Genomic DNA, 16446 nt, shown 5'->3' on the forward strand with positions numbered 1-16446 from the left:
GCCCGTTCTTTTGAATCCGGGAGGCGGTGTTTGGATTACCGAGGCTTCGCGACCGAGGAGTGTGTTAGGTGAGGCACTTTTAAGGACCGCGCGAAATGGGGGCTCTCAGAGCGGAGGGAATCTCCCGATTTCTGAGCAGGACTCTCCTGAAAGGTGTGGCTGGGGTCGGGTTTTTCCCCAGCTCAGGAATCTGTCCAGTGGGTCGGTCGTCGTGGCCCAGTTCGCTCTCTGCTGCGGCAGGCTGTGAGGGGCTGGGTTCCTGGGAAGCGATGGGAAGGTTCAACTGGATGGGGTTAGAAGCTGCTCTCCGGCCCTTCTTTTTTAGGACCCCAGGAAACTACTCGAAACTCGGAACCTCCCATTGGGTTAGATATGCGTATCGCTCTCCTCCTCTGGCCTCATATGTTCTAAGGACGTGGGACTAACTGTCATTCCAACGGTTTCCTCAGTTTTTCCCATTTGAAGCCAAAACTTGAAAGTCTTTCTGGAGTCCTCTTTCCTTTTCCCTACATCCAGTTCTTTTATCACGGCCTTTCCCAGTCTATCTGCAAAACGTATCAGTCATTTTCTACCTTTTCCACTGCTATATTAGGCCTAGTTCAGAGTACAGTCGTATTTCTACTGGACTCGTGAAGACTTTTTAAAAAATTCGTTTGTTTTCCCTCCTTGACCCCTAGCATTCTGTTCTCCACCCTGCTGCTAAAACGGTCTTAAAACAAATCATATGGTATCATTCCCCTCTCACATTCCTTCCCACCCTACCCCCATAAGTTTCAGGAGAGCAGAGACCTTGACTGTTTTGTTCTTTTATCCCTAGTAACTAGAACTGTGCTTTGCATATAGATGATGTTCAACAATTATTTACTGAATAAGTGAATTAATTAATGGGGAATGATTCTGTTGGGAGAATCCTTAGTTTGGTCACCAGTTTGACTTTTGAACTATGCCATTTTAACTCAGCACTCAAGAAGTGGAGAGCATAAAAGATTAAAAGCAAAATCGGGGAGGGGGTGTGGAGAAAAATAGGAGTGAATGGAAAAAGTATGATTGATTGTATGAGATGGATTCGTTTTGGACTTGATTATGTGATAGAGCCATTTTAAGAGAACTTGCTATGTTGCTTGTACTGGGTTTTTTTCCGCGAGAAGTCCAGTTCAGCTGGTGAATGTTATCCTGGAGAGTTGTTTCTTCCTATTCCTGCTTAGGTCAAAGGTTTCTGTGAAAGTTAACCTTTTTGTTGCCTGGATTGTTGTCAGGGTTTTGTGTGTGTGTGTGTGTGTGTACTGTTTGTATGCTAGGTATTGTGTACTAAATGTTGGGAATACAAAGCAGATATGGTTCCTGTCTTTGTGGAGTAAAAAGGGATGGTTTGCCTGTTTAATGGTAACTTGACACTTGTTTCTGTATAGAACATGTGCAATAATGTCATCTCAAAAGAGAGTTAAGTACTCTCAGGCACAAAAGAGAACTTCACAAGTTAGTAATAGTTATCAGACTAATCTCTTGGCTGGGGAAGAAAAAGAGGACCTGAATGACTCAAAGCACAGCTTGAAACATGGACAAGACAATCCAGCGGAAGATTATGGACATGCTGATGATCAAGGAGAAGATGCTCTGCAAATAGCAGTGAGATACTTTGAGAAAGGTAAGACAGATAATTTTCTTTTTGAAAGTTCTATTTCTGTAAAAATGTCCTCGACTTTTTCTTACGGATTTTTAAAGGAAAGCATATTTTTGCTCATTCATGCTTTTGTTTATTTAATAGGCATTTATTGAGTGCTTCCTAATATCAGCATGCTGGGTACTAGGGATACAACAACAAAGAAAATTCTTGGCAGGTGGTTTCCAGGCTGCTGCACGTTGGGATTATCTGAGAATCTTTAAAAAACGCTGATGCCTGGGATCCACTCTTAGACATTCTGATTTTATTGGCATGGCATGCAGTCTGGGCATCAGGATTTTTAAAAGGCTTCCTAGGTGATTCCAATTTGCAGCAAAGTTTGGGAACTACTGTCCTGGTATTGAATCTGCTTATAGTCTAAGTTCAGTGCTTTTAGTTAGTTTAGAGCAGAGATGCCAGGGCATGATTCAGTTTTCCTCACTGAAGGTGCTATTGCTCTATTGCTGTTAAATATTCTAGAATTTTAAAGGCTTTGAAAGGTTTTCGGGAAGACATTTTTAACAGAGAGCTGTTTGCTCAGGAGCGCCTGAGTGGCTCAGTTGGTTCAATGTCTGGCTGTCGATCTCAGCACAGGTCTTGATCAGGGTTGTGAGTTCAATCCCCATGTGGGTGTGGGGCCTTCTTAAAAAAAAAAGCTATTTCTTTAAAGTATCCCACGTTGTAACTGTTGGGGTCGAGGACTGAAAGAATTTTAAAGGTCCCACTACTTAATATTGTTCCTTTTTCTAGGTCCCGTTAAAACTTCACAGAGTAAAGATAAAATCTTGGAAAAACACTTGAAAACTGTGGAAAATGTGGCTTGGAAGAATGGGTTAGCTCCAGAAGGAATTGACATTCTATTAAATGTGGCACTCAGTGGCAAATTTGGTATGTCAAGGGGATAAATTTGTCATCAGTTTGCTATTAGTTTTGCCTTCCAGACTTTGAAATAGATTGTTTATTGGAATCAGTTGCATTTCTTTATTTGTACTATTTTCTTCATAAAACCAATCTGGTAAGATTATAAAATGGGCCTTTCCTGTGTTCAAGCTACCATATGAACCCAAAGTTTCTGTGTATATATGCTGAGAATGGTTAGTTATCACATGTCTTTACAAATAGAATGTATAGACTCTTGTCACCAAATACATGGGAGTCATTTTTAGTATTTCTTTTAAGAAGCGTAGATAAGGCAGCTTAAGAGATCACTTAGTCTACTTCATTGCTTCATTCACTTACCTCTCGAAGTCCCTTTTGAAACTGTCTCCATTCCACTGTCTATGACCTTACTAGTCAAGATACTTTTTCTTTTGTGGAAATGCTTCCTTTCTAGTTCTAAGTGCATTTCAAATGGAGGGGGAGAGGTTCTTAGGAAGAAAGAACACCTGGCCAGTATTCTTTTTGCTTGAGAAGAATCTTTTAACCTACTCTCACCCAAATTCAGACTCAGGGGGTATTTTAGGCCTTGAACATCCTCATTTTAAAGGCGAGGAAACTGAGACCCAGAGTGGTTAAAGAGGCTCATTTAATGTCAGAGCTAGAACTGGGGAACCCAGATCTAACTCCCCTTTTAGTGTTTATACTGCCCCATACAGTTACTGGGTTTTCTACTGGTTGTTGTTTTTTTTAATGTGAAGACATCTATCAAAACTGGATGCTTTATATACTATTTCCTGGCCTTTGCATATTGAGTTCCTTTGTGTATACCCTAGCATCATGTTTTGCAGGGGTGTGTGTTTTAAAGCAACAACACATTACTAGCTGAAATCAAAATATGACTCTTCGGTATTTTAATTCTCTACTTTTACTTGATTAGTTCCCTGTGTTTTCCTCCAGAGTAAAATTTGACCTGATAAAATTGGCTCTTCTTGTAAGTGGTGTCAGATGTTTGGTTCTAATATCTTTCCAGGAACCCATGTTTAACTAACCAGTGTCTGTTGAGAATTCTCTCTCCCTGCTCTTAAAACATGTATGGCATGTACAAGTGTTTTCTATTTTGGAATTTCTTTTTTTGATATCTCAGAAATTAATAGTTAAAAGGTTTTCATGATGTTTGCCACGTCTTGTGGCAAATGCATGCCTCAGCCTTGGAAACTTGTTTGTGACAATTTAAAACATAATTTCTGGCTTTCTATTTTAACTTTTCATTTTTCCATTAAACTGGAATTGGTGATGTCAGATATGGCCTCCTTAATTGTTTGTCTCCTTTTAGTTATTTCTGTGATATCCTCCGTAACTACTGAATCTTTACCTGTAGCTCTTTTGCTAAGTTGAAATTTATATTCAGGGGTAGGTGTGCTTGAAATGTCATAATTAAGTACAAAAGGACTTTAGAGACTTTAGAAATTAAAAAGTCTCTGGGAAGTTAAGTATTGAGTCTGTATTGAATTCACCCTTTGAATTTGGTACAAGTGTGAAGTGTTAGTGGTCAGACTGTTTTAAACTTTAGAAGGGTTAGGGGATGGGAGTGGGGGAGAAAAGAAAATGAAAACAAGAAGCCATAGTGGAATACAGAAATTTTTTTTTTAAGATTTTATTTATTTATTTGACAGAGAGAGAGACAGCCAGCAAGAGAGGGAACACAAGCAGGGGGAGTGGGAGAGAAAGAAGCAGGCTCCCAGTGGAGGAGCCTGATGTGGGGCTCGATCCCGGAACACGGGGATCACACCCTGAGCCGAAGGCAGACGCTTAACGACTGAGCCACCCAGGCGCCCCGGAATACAGAAATTTTTATTCTTATGATTCCTTCTTTCTCCACAGAATGATGGGGTAGAAATTGAGAATATAGGTAGCATGAATAAATTTTGAGCTCTAATGTACAGCATGATGATTACAGTTCATAATTTGTATTGAATACTGGAAATTTGGTAAGAGAATAGATTTCAGGTGCCCTCACCACACACAAAAAATGGTAACAACGTGAGGAGATAATATGTAAATTAGTGTGGCTGTAGTAATCATTTCACTATGTATATGTATATCATCATATTGTACATCTGAAATATACACACTTTTTATTTTTATTTTTTTAAAGATTTTATTTATTTGTGTGAGAGAGAGAGTGTGCATAAGCAGCTGGCAGAGGGAGAAGCAGGCTCTCCCCGCTGAGCAGGGAGCCCGATGCGGAACTCAGTCCTAGGACCCTGGGATCATGACTTAAGCCAAAGGCAAACGCTTAACCTACTGAGCCACCCAGGCGTCCCTACACACTTTTTATTTTAAAAATAAAAAAATAAAGAGAGGTCTTCTCCCCAGGGGGAAAAAAAAAGATGTGTATAAGATGTTTCTGAGAATGCTACTTGCAAAGTTAAGATCAGTGCTGTTTCAGTGAATGGATGTGATCATCATGCTGTAATACATATAAAATAGTGTTTAAAGACATGTATAAGGTGTTTCTAAGAATGCTACTTGCAGACGTTGAGAACAGTATTATAGCGAATGGATGTGATCAGCACACTGTAATGCATGTAAAACAGTGGTTAAAGACACATGGATCCAAGATGTTTTTGAGAATTCTATTTGCATGAGAAGTTGAGAACAGTGTTTTTTCAGTGAGTGGTTGTGATCATCACATTATAATGCAAATGAAACAATGTTTACATACCAAAAAAATTGATGAGATGTACATTTAATTCTTGAAGCCTTAATAAGCAGAAATTGATATAGGGTGTATACAAAGGTATTTGCAACATCACTTCTATTACCAGATGGGAGAATACCATGGAAGCCCAGAGAGTATGATGGAAAGATTGGACCAGTATAGAATATTACTGCTAGCTAATTCATTCTTAAATGAAGCAGCTCATGCAAGATGTCTGTCAATAGTTTTAAATAAGTCAGAATCTATTGTGCCGTTAAAAAATAATAACAAAATAAAAAATAATCTTGGGGTGCCTGGGTGGCCCAGTCGGTTAAGCATCCGACTTATGGTTTTGGCTTAGGTCATGATTTCAGGGTCTTGGGATTGAGTCCTCTGTCAGGCTCTGAGCTCAGCAGGAGTTAACTTGAGGATTTCTCTCCCCTCTCCCTCTGCCCCTCCCCTGTCTCTCTCTCTCTCTCTCTCTCTCTCTGAAATAATTAAGTCTTAAAAAAAATCTTTGAAATTTTCCTAAGACTTTTTTTGAAGTATAATTCACATACCATAGAATTCACTCTTTTAAAGCATGCAATTTAGGATTTTTTAAAGCATATTCACAGAGTTGTACAACCATCACCATTTTCTAATTCCCAAACATTTTCATCACCCCAAAAGAAACCCTGTAGGCATCCTTTTAAATAGAAATATAGAGCCAGAGAATTTGCTTTATAGTTACATTAGAACTTAAAGTTACTTTTTTGTTTGAAACTGTTTTGTAATGATGATAATATCAAATACTACTTTATTATTGCCTTCAGTATAAAGTGAGATTTTTAGGACTAAGAGTGAATAATAGAACAAATGAACAATCAAGATTCTAAAATGTAGTTTAATTTGGAGTTTGTCTGCTTTCTAGGGAGTGCTGTAAACACTCGGATATTGAAGTGTATGATTCCAACAACTCTAATATCAGAAGATTCTGTGGTTAAGGCCGTCTCCTGGCTTTGTGTTGGCAAGTGTTCTGGTAGCACCAAGGTAATCTTTTTAAACAGTTTGATGATAAGTCCTTCAAAACCACTTAAGGGCTGGCAAGGAACAGCCACTTACGGAGTAATGGCAGTAGCCTTTTGTGCAAAGGCTGTAGTTTTAGAACAATATAGCTTGATGCAGGGACTTTGCTCAAGCAGAAATTTTTACTGAGAAATAAAATCTATTATCCTACTTTGTGCTAGAAGCTTCTAAAACAGCCCTGAGTGGGAAGTTAAGCTCTCTCCTGTGCCAGTTATATTTCTCTAAAGATAAGCATTTTGTCTCTCAATAGGTACTTTTTTATCGTTGGCTGGTTGCAATGTTTGACTTCATTGATCACAAGGATCAAATTAACTTGCTCTATGGCTTCTTTTTTGCTTCATTGCAAGATGATGCACTGGTAAGTAAAAATTGGACAACGTCATGCATTGATCAAATGGTATGCTCTTGTATATTGATGTACCGTGTGCACTTCAAAGAGCCACACAATGTATTTTTCCTTATTTTAAAATACATCAAACATATAGAAACGTAGAAAGCATAACATAACAAACACCCTTGCCCCTGTCTTTCATATTAACAAATATAACATTTTTACCATATTTGATTTATATTTTCTTTTAAGGAAATAAAAACGTTACAGATAGAATTGACTCCACATTGGAGTCTCTGCTCATTTAGAGCAGTGATTGCCATCTTTTCCCTTTAAAACCACTTCAGCAGGGTCCTGTGGGTCACTTACTCTACATTTTCTTGATTAACACTGCAAAACCTCATCAGAATTAATGAGAAGGAGAGGATTGCTTTTGATGAGATGCCAATGGACTGATTTTGATTAAATAGCATAATTATTCCCATTGAAAACATTAATAACTCCAAGAAATCAATCTAGTGTCCACCTGGAAGACTTTCAAGGACGATCAGTAGTTCATAGACCGTGTGACTCATTCATCTAACCAAATTCCTCTTGCCTTTGGAAGGTGAATTCATTCATTGATTTCATTTTTAAACATTGATGTTTTCACTGTGTTTGTTGCATTGTACTATGTGCTGTAGAAGACTCAAAAGTTTTGGAGCGCCTGGGTAGCTAGTTGATTAAGTGTCTGACTCTTGATCTCAGGTCAGGTCTCGATCTCAGGGTTGTGAGTTCTAGCCCCACGTTGGGCTCCACACTGGGTGTGGAGCCTACTTAAAAAAAAAAAAGTTTAGCAGAGAGTTTCTGTATTCCAGGGATTTATAATCCAATTGCGAGATTAAAGAAAGCATGTAAGGTTAAATAAACAACTCAGGAGTTAAATTATCAAAGACAGTATATGACAATGTGAGGATAATAATTGCAGTGATATTTCAGGAAGGAAGAGAGCACTGTAAACCAGTGATTAGAAAAAGTATCATAAATAAAGTATTTGGGCATCGAGCTGGGCCTTGAAGGTGGAATAGGATTTGAGATTTGATAAAAGGAAATAATATTTCATCTGACAGGAACATTTCAAGCAAAGTTGTGAGCTGTGTAAATTTTGTTTCCAGAGACCTTAAGTAGATCAGACTGACTTAATTACAGTCATGTCAGGGAGTGGTGGAAGGTAAGGCTGAAAAAGTTGGATGAAGAAAGATTGTAGAGGTCTTTGAAGTTGATGCTAGGCAATTTGAATTTTATCCTCTGTCCAATGGGGAAATCACTGATAATTTTGGGCAGAACACGTTGAAAGCGAAATTGTAGGGAGTTGTGTTTAGTAATGCCAAACAATATGAATAAGGAGAGAGGCTAGTGTTGGGAAAAGTAGTTAGGAGACTAACATGATAATCCAGGTATAACATGATGAAGTCCTAGACTAGCAGTTCTTAAATATGATCTGTGGACCCTTTGAGGCTCCCTGATCCAGGAGTTCTGAGAGGTCAAAATTATTTTCATAGCAATATCAAGATGTTATCTGGTATTTTCATTGAGTTGACATTTGCACTGATGGTGCTAAAGTAATGGTGAATAAAACTGTTGGTGCCTTAGCAAGGGGCAGTGGAGCCAAACTGTATTAATGGTCATTTTATTCTTCTCTATAGTAAAAAAAAATGCTAGTTTCTCTCAATGTCCTAAATGAAGCAGTAAAAATTAATTCATTGATTTTATTAAATTTCAGCCTTTGAGACATGTCTTTAATATTCTGTGTGATAAAGCGGGAAGTACAAATAAATCCCTTCTGTATACTAAACTGCAGTTGTCCTCAGGAAAAGCACTTGTGTCATTGAGTTGTGAGCTAAACTAGCTGCTTTCTTCATGGAATCCCATTTTTACTTGAAAGAATGACTGACATATAAACTATGGTTATCCAGACATGGGTGTTTGGCAGATGTTTTTTCAAAAATGAAAAGCCAGCCTGTCATTTCGAAGAAGACAACTTACAGTATTTGTTGTCAATGATAAGATTTGAGCTTTCAAGTGAAAATTATGAGTTTGGAAAATTTGTATGTACCACTGTGAACTTGACAGCTTCCCAATACTTAAATTTTCCTGATGATATTGGTAACACTATTAATGAATATGATTTTTAGATATTGTATAATGAAATGTGTCAATATTTGGAAGGTTGGTATAACTCAGTGAACCAATATTTTCCAGGTGACCAAGTATGATGTTATAAAATTATGCATGGGTAAAAGATCCATTCAAAATGCAAGATGTATCAATGAATTTTATGTATATATGTATGTATTTATTTATTTAACACTTTTTCAATAGACTTTAATTTTTCAACATTTTTTCAATAGACTTTAATTTTATATAGCATTGAATCGTAATGGAACAGTACAAAGAGAGTTCATTGGTAAGGTTTCAGATTCCATATTGCAGCTAACCCTTAAGAGACTACCATTTATCAAGACTAATATACAGTTTTCTGAAAAGGCTACTAAAATTGCTTTCTTTTCCAACTACACATATCTGTGTGAGGCTGGATTTTCTTCATGTACTTCAATTAAAACAACATAACAGGTTTAGTGCTGAAGCAGAGAATCCAGCTGTATTCTGTTAAGTCAAAAACATTAAATAGAATTTAGAAATGTAAAACTATGTCACTGTAGCCATTTTTTGGGAAAATATAGTTGTTTTTCATAAAACATGTCATTTATGTTAGCATCTAATGGGTTTATTATTTTTAATGGATTAATAAACATTTTTAAGTTTCTCAGTTTTAATTTCTAATATGGTGAATATCAATAGATATAATCCAGATAAACAAAAGCTCTTTGGGATCCTCTAATTTTAAGAATGTAAAGAGTCTTGAAACCAAAAACTTTGAGAATTGCTGTCCTAGTCTAAGGAGGTGGCAGTGGGAATGAAAAATTGAAAGGGCAGGTTTGGGAGGAAATTTTAAAGAAAGAATTGACAGGATCTGATCCCTAAACTGGATTAAGGGAAGGGTCAGAAGATAAAGATCTGAGGTTTTTAAGTCAGCATGGCTCAAAATGATGGTATCTTTGACCATACAAGGAAGTTTGTGAGAAGAAGGTAATTTTGGAAGGCATACAATATATTTAGATTAAGATGTACAAAGGTCACAAGGAATCCTGTAGAAGTTCACTTAATGAACATTTACTAACTACATACTATGCCAGATATTGAATTTAGTATTGGGAATACAAATATGAATAAGACATAATAGTTAATTTATGTGAGGCCTATATGCCAGGTACTAGGTGCTTTATACACAGTTATTTTATCAACTCTAAGATGCCATCAGTTGTAAGATGCATCATTATCTTATGAACCACTACAAAAGAATACTTTCATTAAAACTGTCAGATGACATCAATTATAAGATTATTCCTATTTTCAGAGATGTTAAAATGTAAAAAAAAAAAAAGTTAGACTTATATAAAGTTTTTTTTTTTTTTCTGGTCCTGGGGTTTTGAAAGTTCTTTGTGTTCTGACATCAATATTCCTCAAAAAATTATTTATTGAGGTTCTCCTGGCTGGCTCAGTCAGTACAACATGAGACTCTTGACCTTGGGGTCATGGGTTCAAGCCCCATGTTGGGCGTAGAGCTTACTTTTTAAAAAATATTTATTGAGCACCTACTATTTTCTGTACTTGTGCTGTCCAGTATGATAGACATTAATCTCATGTGACTAGCAAACAGTGGAAATGTGGCTGGGCCAAAGTGAAATGTGCTGTTAAGATACACACCTGATAAAATTTATTTAAGTTTTATTTATTTTTATTTTATTTTATTGTTTTTATTACTTTATTTTTATTAAATATTTTTATTTTTAAATATTTTAAATATTAATATTAATAATATACTTAACATTGATATTTAATAATTTTAAATATCTTAAAAGTTAAATATTTTATTAATATTTATTAAATATTATATTTATTTTATTATTACTAATTTATTAAAGTTTTTTTTAAAAGATTTTATTTATTTATTCGATAGAGAGAGAGACAGCCAGCGAGAGAGGGAACACAAGCAGGGGGAGTGGGAGAGGAAGAAGCAGGCTCATAGCGGAACAGCCTGATGTGGGGCTCGATCCCATAACGCCAGGATCATGCCCTGAGCCGAAGGCAGACGTTTAACCGCTGTGCCACCCAGGCGCCCCTAATATATTAAAGTTTTAACCCATTTAAACCTCTTGACAGACTTACGAAGTATATGCTTTTATCCCTCTTTTATTTTATTTTTTAAAGGATTTTATTTATTTATTTGACAGAGAGCACAAGCAAGGGGAATGGCAGGCAGAGGGAGAGGGGAGAAACAGGCTCTCTGCTCAGCAAGGAACCCAATGTGGTGCCCAATCCCAGAACCCTGGAATTATGACCTGAGCCGAAGGCAGATACTTAACCGACTGAGCCACCCAGGTGCCCCATTTTTATCCCTCTTTTAGAGATGAGTCTTGAGGCACAGAGAAGTCAAATAATTACCCAAGGTCACATGACTACAACCAGGATTTACGGTAAATTATATCATTCCCATTTTAGAGAAGGGACAACTGAGGCATGGAAAAGTTAAATAACTTTGCTGAGGTAAGCTACCCAGTAAGAGACTTAACCTGGAAGATCTTTAAATGTAGTAGGGGAGAAGATAAGTACAGTGTGATAAATCCTATGATAGTATATACAGGATTCTGTGACGGTATAGAGGAGAGGTAGCAAAATAAGACTAGGAATCAGAGCTAAAATTATAGGAATTTGCTTTCTATAGGAAGAGAGATACCTCTCCTGACCAGCAAAAAGGATGGGTGTTGATGGTAATAAATGTGTGGGTTAGTAAGGGACACAATTGAGGGAATTTCTGCCCAGTGGTCTTGGTGATTTTTTTTTTCAATTTTTCACTCAAGTAGGAGGCAAAGTCTTCTGCTAACAGTGAGGAGGCGAAGCTAAATATTATATTTGAGGAGACAGTATAAATTTTGAAATAGCTCCTGATGGAAATGGGAATAGGAGATGATTAAAGACAGAAGTTTTGAAGGCCCAGATGGGGTTAGAGAGCATGGATATGTGATGTTACTAATATGCAGGGACAGGCAATTTCTCCAGGGTTGGACAACGATGCATAAGAGTGATTGAGCTGATCGACCAGGGAGTTGAGACAGGAAAAGGAAGAAGGTGAAGACAAGAGGGCAGATTGGGAACATACACACATGGCTGAGGTTTGGGATGCCTTGGTGACAGTCAAGATATGTAGTGGGATTAAAAGCTGGACTAATAGGAAATTGTCGCGTTGGAGTATAAGATTTCAGGAGGATATGGTTCAATGTGATGACAAGATTCAGAGTGACCATGGGGTGAGAGTTGTTGAAGTAGAGTGAGGGAATGAAGGTTATTGGAATTGAAGTTTTCTGTTTCCTTATGGATTTGTTGTTGTTGCTGCCCATCTACCAATTACTGAGTGAAAATGTTGAAAATCTCCCACTGTGAAGGCAGATTTGTCAGTTTTTCTTGAAAGTTCTGTCAATTTTTGCTTTATATATTTTGAATCTGTTATTAGGTGTATGCATAATTATAGTTTTCTTATTCTGATGAATCAAACCTGTTATCGTGGAGTAACTCTTTGTTGTTAGAAATGCTTTTTGTTTTAGTCTGTTTTGTATGAGATTGACATTGCTGCTCTGGCTTTATTTTGGCTGGTAGTTGTTTGGTATATTTCCATCTTTTAGGGTTTTATTTAATCTTTTTTTGTCCTCATGTCTTAGATGCCTCTTTTAAATAGCATATAACTAGATTTTACTTTTAAATTCTGTTTGAGGATTTTTTCTTTAACTTGGAGAATTAGTTTATTTACCTATACAGTGATTATTCATAGAATAGGAATAAATTCAAATATCTTATTTTGAGCTTTCTAAATGATCTGCTTTTTTTCTGCTTTTTTCCTTCTTTTTCTCATTTTAGATTGATTGTAGTTTTCCCCCTATTCTAGTTTGGAAGTTAGTTATACATTCTGTGTATGTTCTTTTAGGTGTTATTTACCTATTTTAACATGCATATTTAAGGTAAAAAGGTACAACAATGTCACTCTTCTTACTATTTTTCTTCTGGCAGATACAGTTACTTTTCATAGAATATGTCATTTATGCTAGCATGTAATTGGTATATTATTTTTTAATGAATTAATAAACATTTACATTTTTCTCAGTTTTAATTTCTAATATGGTTTTTCTTAGAGTCTAAAGGTAACCAGTATCTTTACCTTCATCTTAAATGATGCATGGACCTTAGAATGCTTTAGCTTTGATCACAGCTCTCCCAGATTATATGCTATTGTCTGGTTTTGGGTCTGGCTTGTTCTTCTCCATACTTCTCCATATAGTAGGCATCATTACTATCTTCACAGTTGATGTTTGTTTTGATTTGCCCACATATTTACCAATATCTTTGCTCACCATTTATTTTTGCATCTTAAACCTTCGGTCTGAGATCATTTTACTGTGTAGAAATATATACCTTAGAATATTCTTTCAGTGAGAACCTTTTAATAGTAAATTGTCTTTGTCTGAAAACATCTTTACAATTCCCTTGTTCTTGAAAGTTTGTTTTGCTGTGTGTGGAACTCTAGGGTAATAGTTAAATTCTCTCAGGACATTGCCAATATTATCCCACTGGCTCCTTTCCATTGTTGTTGAGTCAGTCTAATTGTAATATGTCATTTCTTTTCTCTCTGGATACTTTTTAAGAACAGCTTTATTGAAATACAATTCACATATGATACAGTCTACCCACTCAAGGTATACAGTTCACTGGCTTTCAGTATGTTCACAGATACATGCAACCATGAGAATAATCAATTTTTGGACATTTTCATCGCCTCAAAAACCCCATACCCTTTATCATTCCCCCATCTTCCTATTCGGGGGTTCCTAAATAACTCCTAATCTGTTTTCTGTCTTTAAAGATTTGCCTATTTTTAATCTATTTTCTGTCTCAGAGATTTGCCTATTCTGGACATTTCATATAAATGAAATCATATGCGGTCTTATGACTGGCTTGTTTTACCAAGCATAATGTTTTCAAGGTTCATCCATGTTATAACACGTATCAGTGCTTCATTTTTTTTAACCTGTTATATTCTTTCATAACTTGAAATTTACTGCTTTAACTATTTTTAAGTGTACAATTCATTGGCCTTAATTGCATCACTACTGTTTCCAAAATTGTTTCATTACCCTAAACAGAAACTCTACTCATTAAGTGGTAACTACACATTCCTCCTCCCTCCAGCCCCTGGTAACCACCAGTCTACTTTCTGTCTCTGAATTTGCTTATTCTAGGTACCTCATAGAAATGGAATCATACAATTTTTGTGTCTGGCTTTTTTCACTTAGCATAATGTCTTCAGGTTTCATCCCACTTATAGCATGTTTCAGATTTCCATTCCTTTTTATGACTGAATACTATTCCATTGTATGTATATACCACATTTTGTTTATCTGTTCACTCATTGATGGACTCTTGGGTTGTTTCCACCTTTTGGCTAACATGAATAATGCTGCAGTGAACGTTGGCGTACAAGTAACTGTCCAAGTCCCTGCCTTCAGTTCTTTTGGATATATACCTAGGAGTGGAGTTGCTGTATTGTATGTCAATTCTATGTTTAGAACTTTGAGGAATCACCAAACTGTTTTCCACAGTTTGGACCATTTTCCATTCCCACTAGCAGTGTATGAGGTTTCCAATTTCATCCCATCCTCATGAACACATGTTATTTCTCTGACTTTTTGACTACAGCCATCCTACTGGATGTAAAGTGGTTACATCTTTTCATGTGCTTATTGGCCATTTATATATCTTTTTTGGAGAAGTGTCTATTCAAGTCCTTTGCCATTTTTCTAATTGGGTTGTCTTTTTATTAATGGGTTTTAAGTGTTCTTTCTGTATTTTAGGTACATGTCCCTTATCAGATATGTGGTTTTTCTGGGAAGTTTAACTAAGCTGGAATCACTCTGAATTCTTCCCTTGAGGCTTTCCAGGTCATACCACTAGTGTAAGGTCAAACTGCAGGCCGATATAGGACTGGTTTGTGGTTGCATATTCTTTGGAGAGGCTTTATTTTCCTTTCACCCAAACCCAAGGCCAAGACAGGCAAGTTTCCTTGCTGTCCTCTTCAGCACAGTAGGGTTTGTTTTTATTTCTCACACATACACTTAGGGTGTAGCTCTTGAAGTTCCCAGTTTTTTAAAATTTTATTGATTTATTTGAGGAGAGAGATAGCAAGAGAGAGCACAAGTGGGGGGGAGGGGCAAGAGGAGAGGGAGAAACAAGCCCGAAGCAGGGCTTGATCCCAGGACCCTGGGATCATGCCCTGGGCTGAAGACAGTCACTTAACTGACTGAGCTACTCAGGCACCCCTGTTCCCAGGGTGGGCCCAAAGCTTTACCATCTCCTACCCTGCTTCCACCTCCCCTTTGTAGCTATTAAAGCTGTAAGTTCAAGATTTTTAAGCTTTGGCAGAAATCTTGGGGAGAGCGCTTGTTCAGTATTCAGTGTTTCCTCTTAAACTTTGTTTTCGGGAACTGCAGTTTCCTTGCTTTCATGCCAGCTCAGAAATGTAATTAAACAGGGGCGCCTGGGTAGTGCAGTCATTAAGTGTCTGCCTTCGGCTCAGGGCGTGATCCCAGCATTCTGGGATCGAGCCCCACATCAGGCTCCTCCGCTACGAGCCTGCTTCTTCTTCTCACACTCCCCCTGCTATGTTCCCTCTCTCACTGGCTGTCTCTCTGTCAAATAAATAAAATCTTAAAAAAAAAAGAAATGTACTTAAACAGCTGGATACAAGTTTAAAAACATTGCTGAATTGGCAAGAAAGCAGGCAGGGTCTCAGGGTATCTAATATACAATATTTCTATAAATGGTAATCAGGTCATTAGATCTGAGAAGGTCAATAAGCTCTAAGGCCAAGGTGATTTGTTGATACAAACATTAAAATCCTCTGGCATGTTATTGAGATTAGGGTTAGAGCGGAAGACTGGATCAGATGCCTAAGTCCTCTGTGAACTTTTGGAAGTTACTAAGAGGTTAGTAGTGAATAGATAGGGTATAGGTGAGTTGGAGGAAGTGAGGTTGGCTGGACTAAGTGTCAAGGAAGTCTCTTTGTATACAAGAATGAAAGAGTAGTACCTTGAAGTAGTAAGAGAAAGTAGGAATGCTCATCCCTCCTGCTTACCCTGTGGTACACAGGAGTGGATGAATGATGAGTAGTATGTGATTGACTCTCCCTTACTTTTGACATCTCTTAGCCTCATGTGGTTTTTTTTTTGTTAAAGATTTTATTTGTTTATATGCCAGAGAGAGAGAGAGCACAAGCAGGGGGAGAAGCCGGTTCCCCACTGAGCAGGGAGCCGGATGCGGGACTCCATCCCAGGACGCTGGGATCATAACCTGAGCCGAAGGCAGACGCTTAACTAACTGAGCCACCCAGACACCCCCTCATGTGTTTTTTTTTAAGATTTTTTATTTTATTTATTTATTTTTAAGATTTTATTTATTCATTTGAGAGAGAGAGAGCACAAGCAGGGAGAGAGGCAGAGGAAGAGGGAGAAGCAGACTCCCCACTGAGCCGGGAGCCTGACAACGTGGAACTCAATCCCAGGACCCGGAGATCATGACCTGAGACAAAGGCAGACGCTTAACTGACTGAGCCATCCAGGTGTCCCTCATATTGTTTTTATTCATAAACTAACCAAATTGCAA

The 16446-nt window shown here is 37.4% G+C and overlaps 1 protein-coding gene across 1 annotated transcript in view; it reads left to right on the forward strand.

Annotated features, from left to right (window-relative positions):
• Nucleotides 1-16446, forward strand: part of CENPI (centromere protein I) — a 61248-nt gene continuing 44802 nt past the window's right edge. The window contains exons 1-5 of the mRNA XM_026483563.4: nucleotides 1-68; nucleotides 1410-1645; nucleotides 2411-2548; nucleotides 6154-6272; nucleotides 6559-6666. Coding sequence (XP_026339348.1) covers nucleotides 1423-1645; nucleotides 2411-2548; nucleotides 6154-6272; nucleotides 6559-6666 — 588 coding nt within the window. The 5' untranslated portion in view covers nucleotides 1-68; nucleotides 1410-1422. The remainder of the gene's footprint in view (nucleotides 69-1409; nucleotides 1646-2410; nucleotides 2549-6153; nucleotides 6273-6558; nucleotides 6667-16446) is intronic.

The sequence above is a fragment of the Ursus arctos genome, chromosome X, assembly GCF_023065955.2.
Source record: "Ursus arctos isolate Adak ecotype North America chromosome X, UrsArc2.0, whole genome shotgun sequence".
In the NCBI taxonomy this organism is placed as follows: Eukaryota; Metazoa; Chordata; class Mammalia; order Carnivora; family Ursidae; genus Ursus; species Ursus arctos.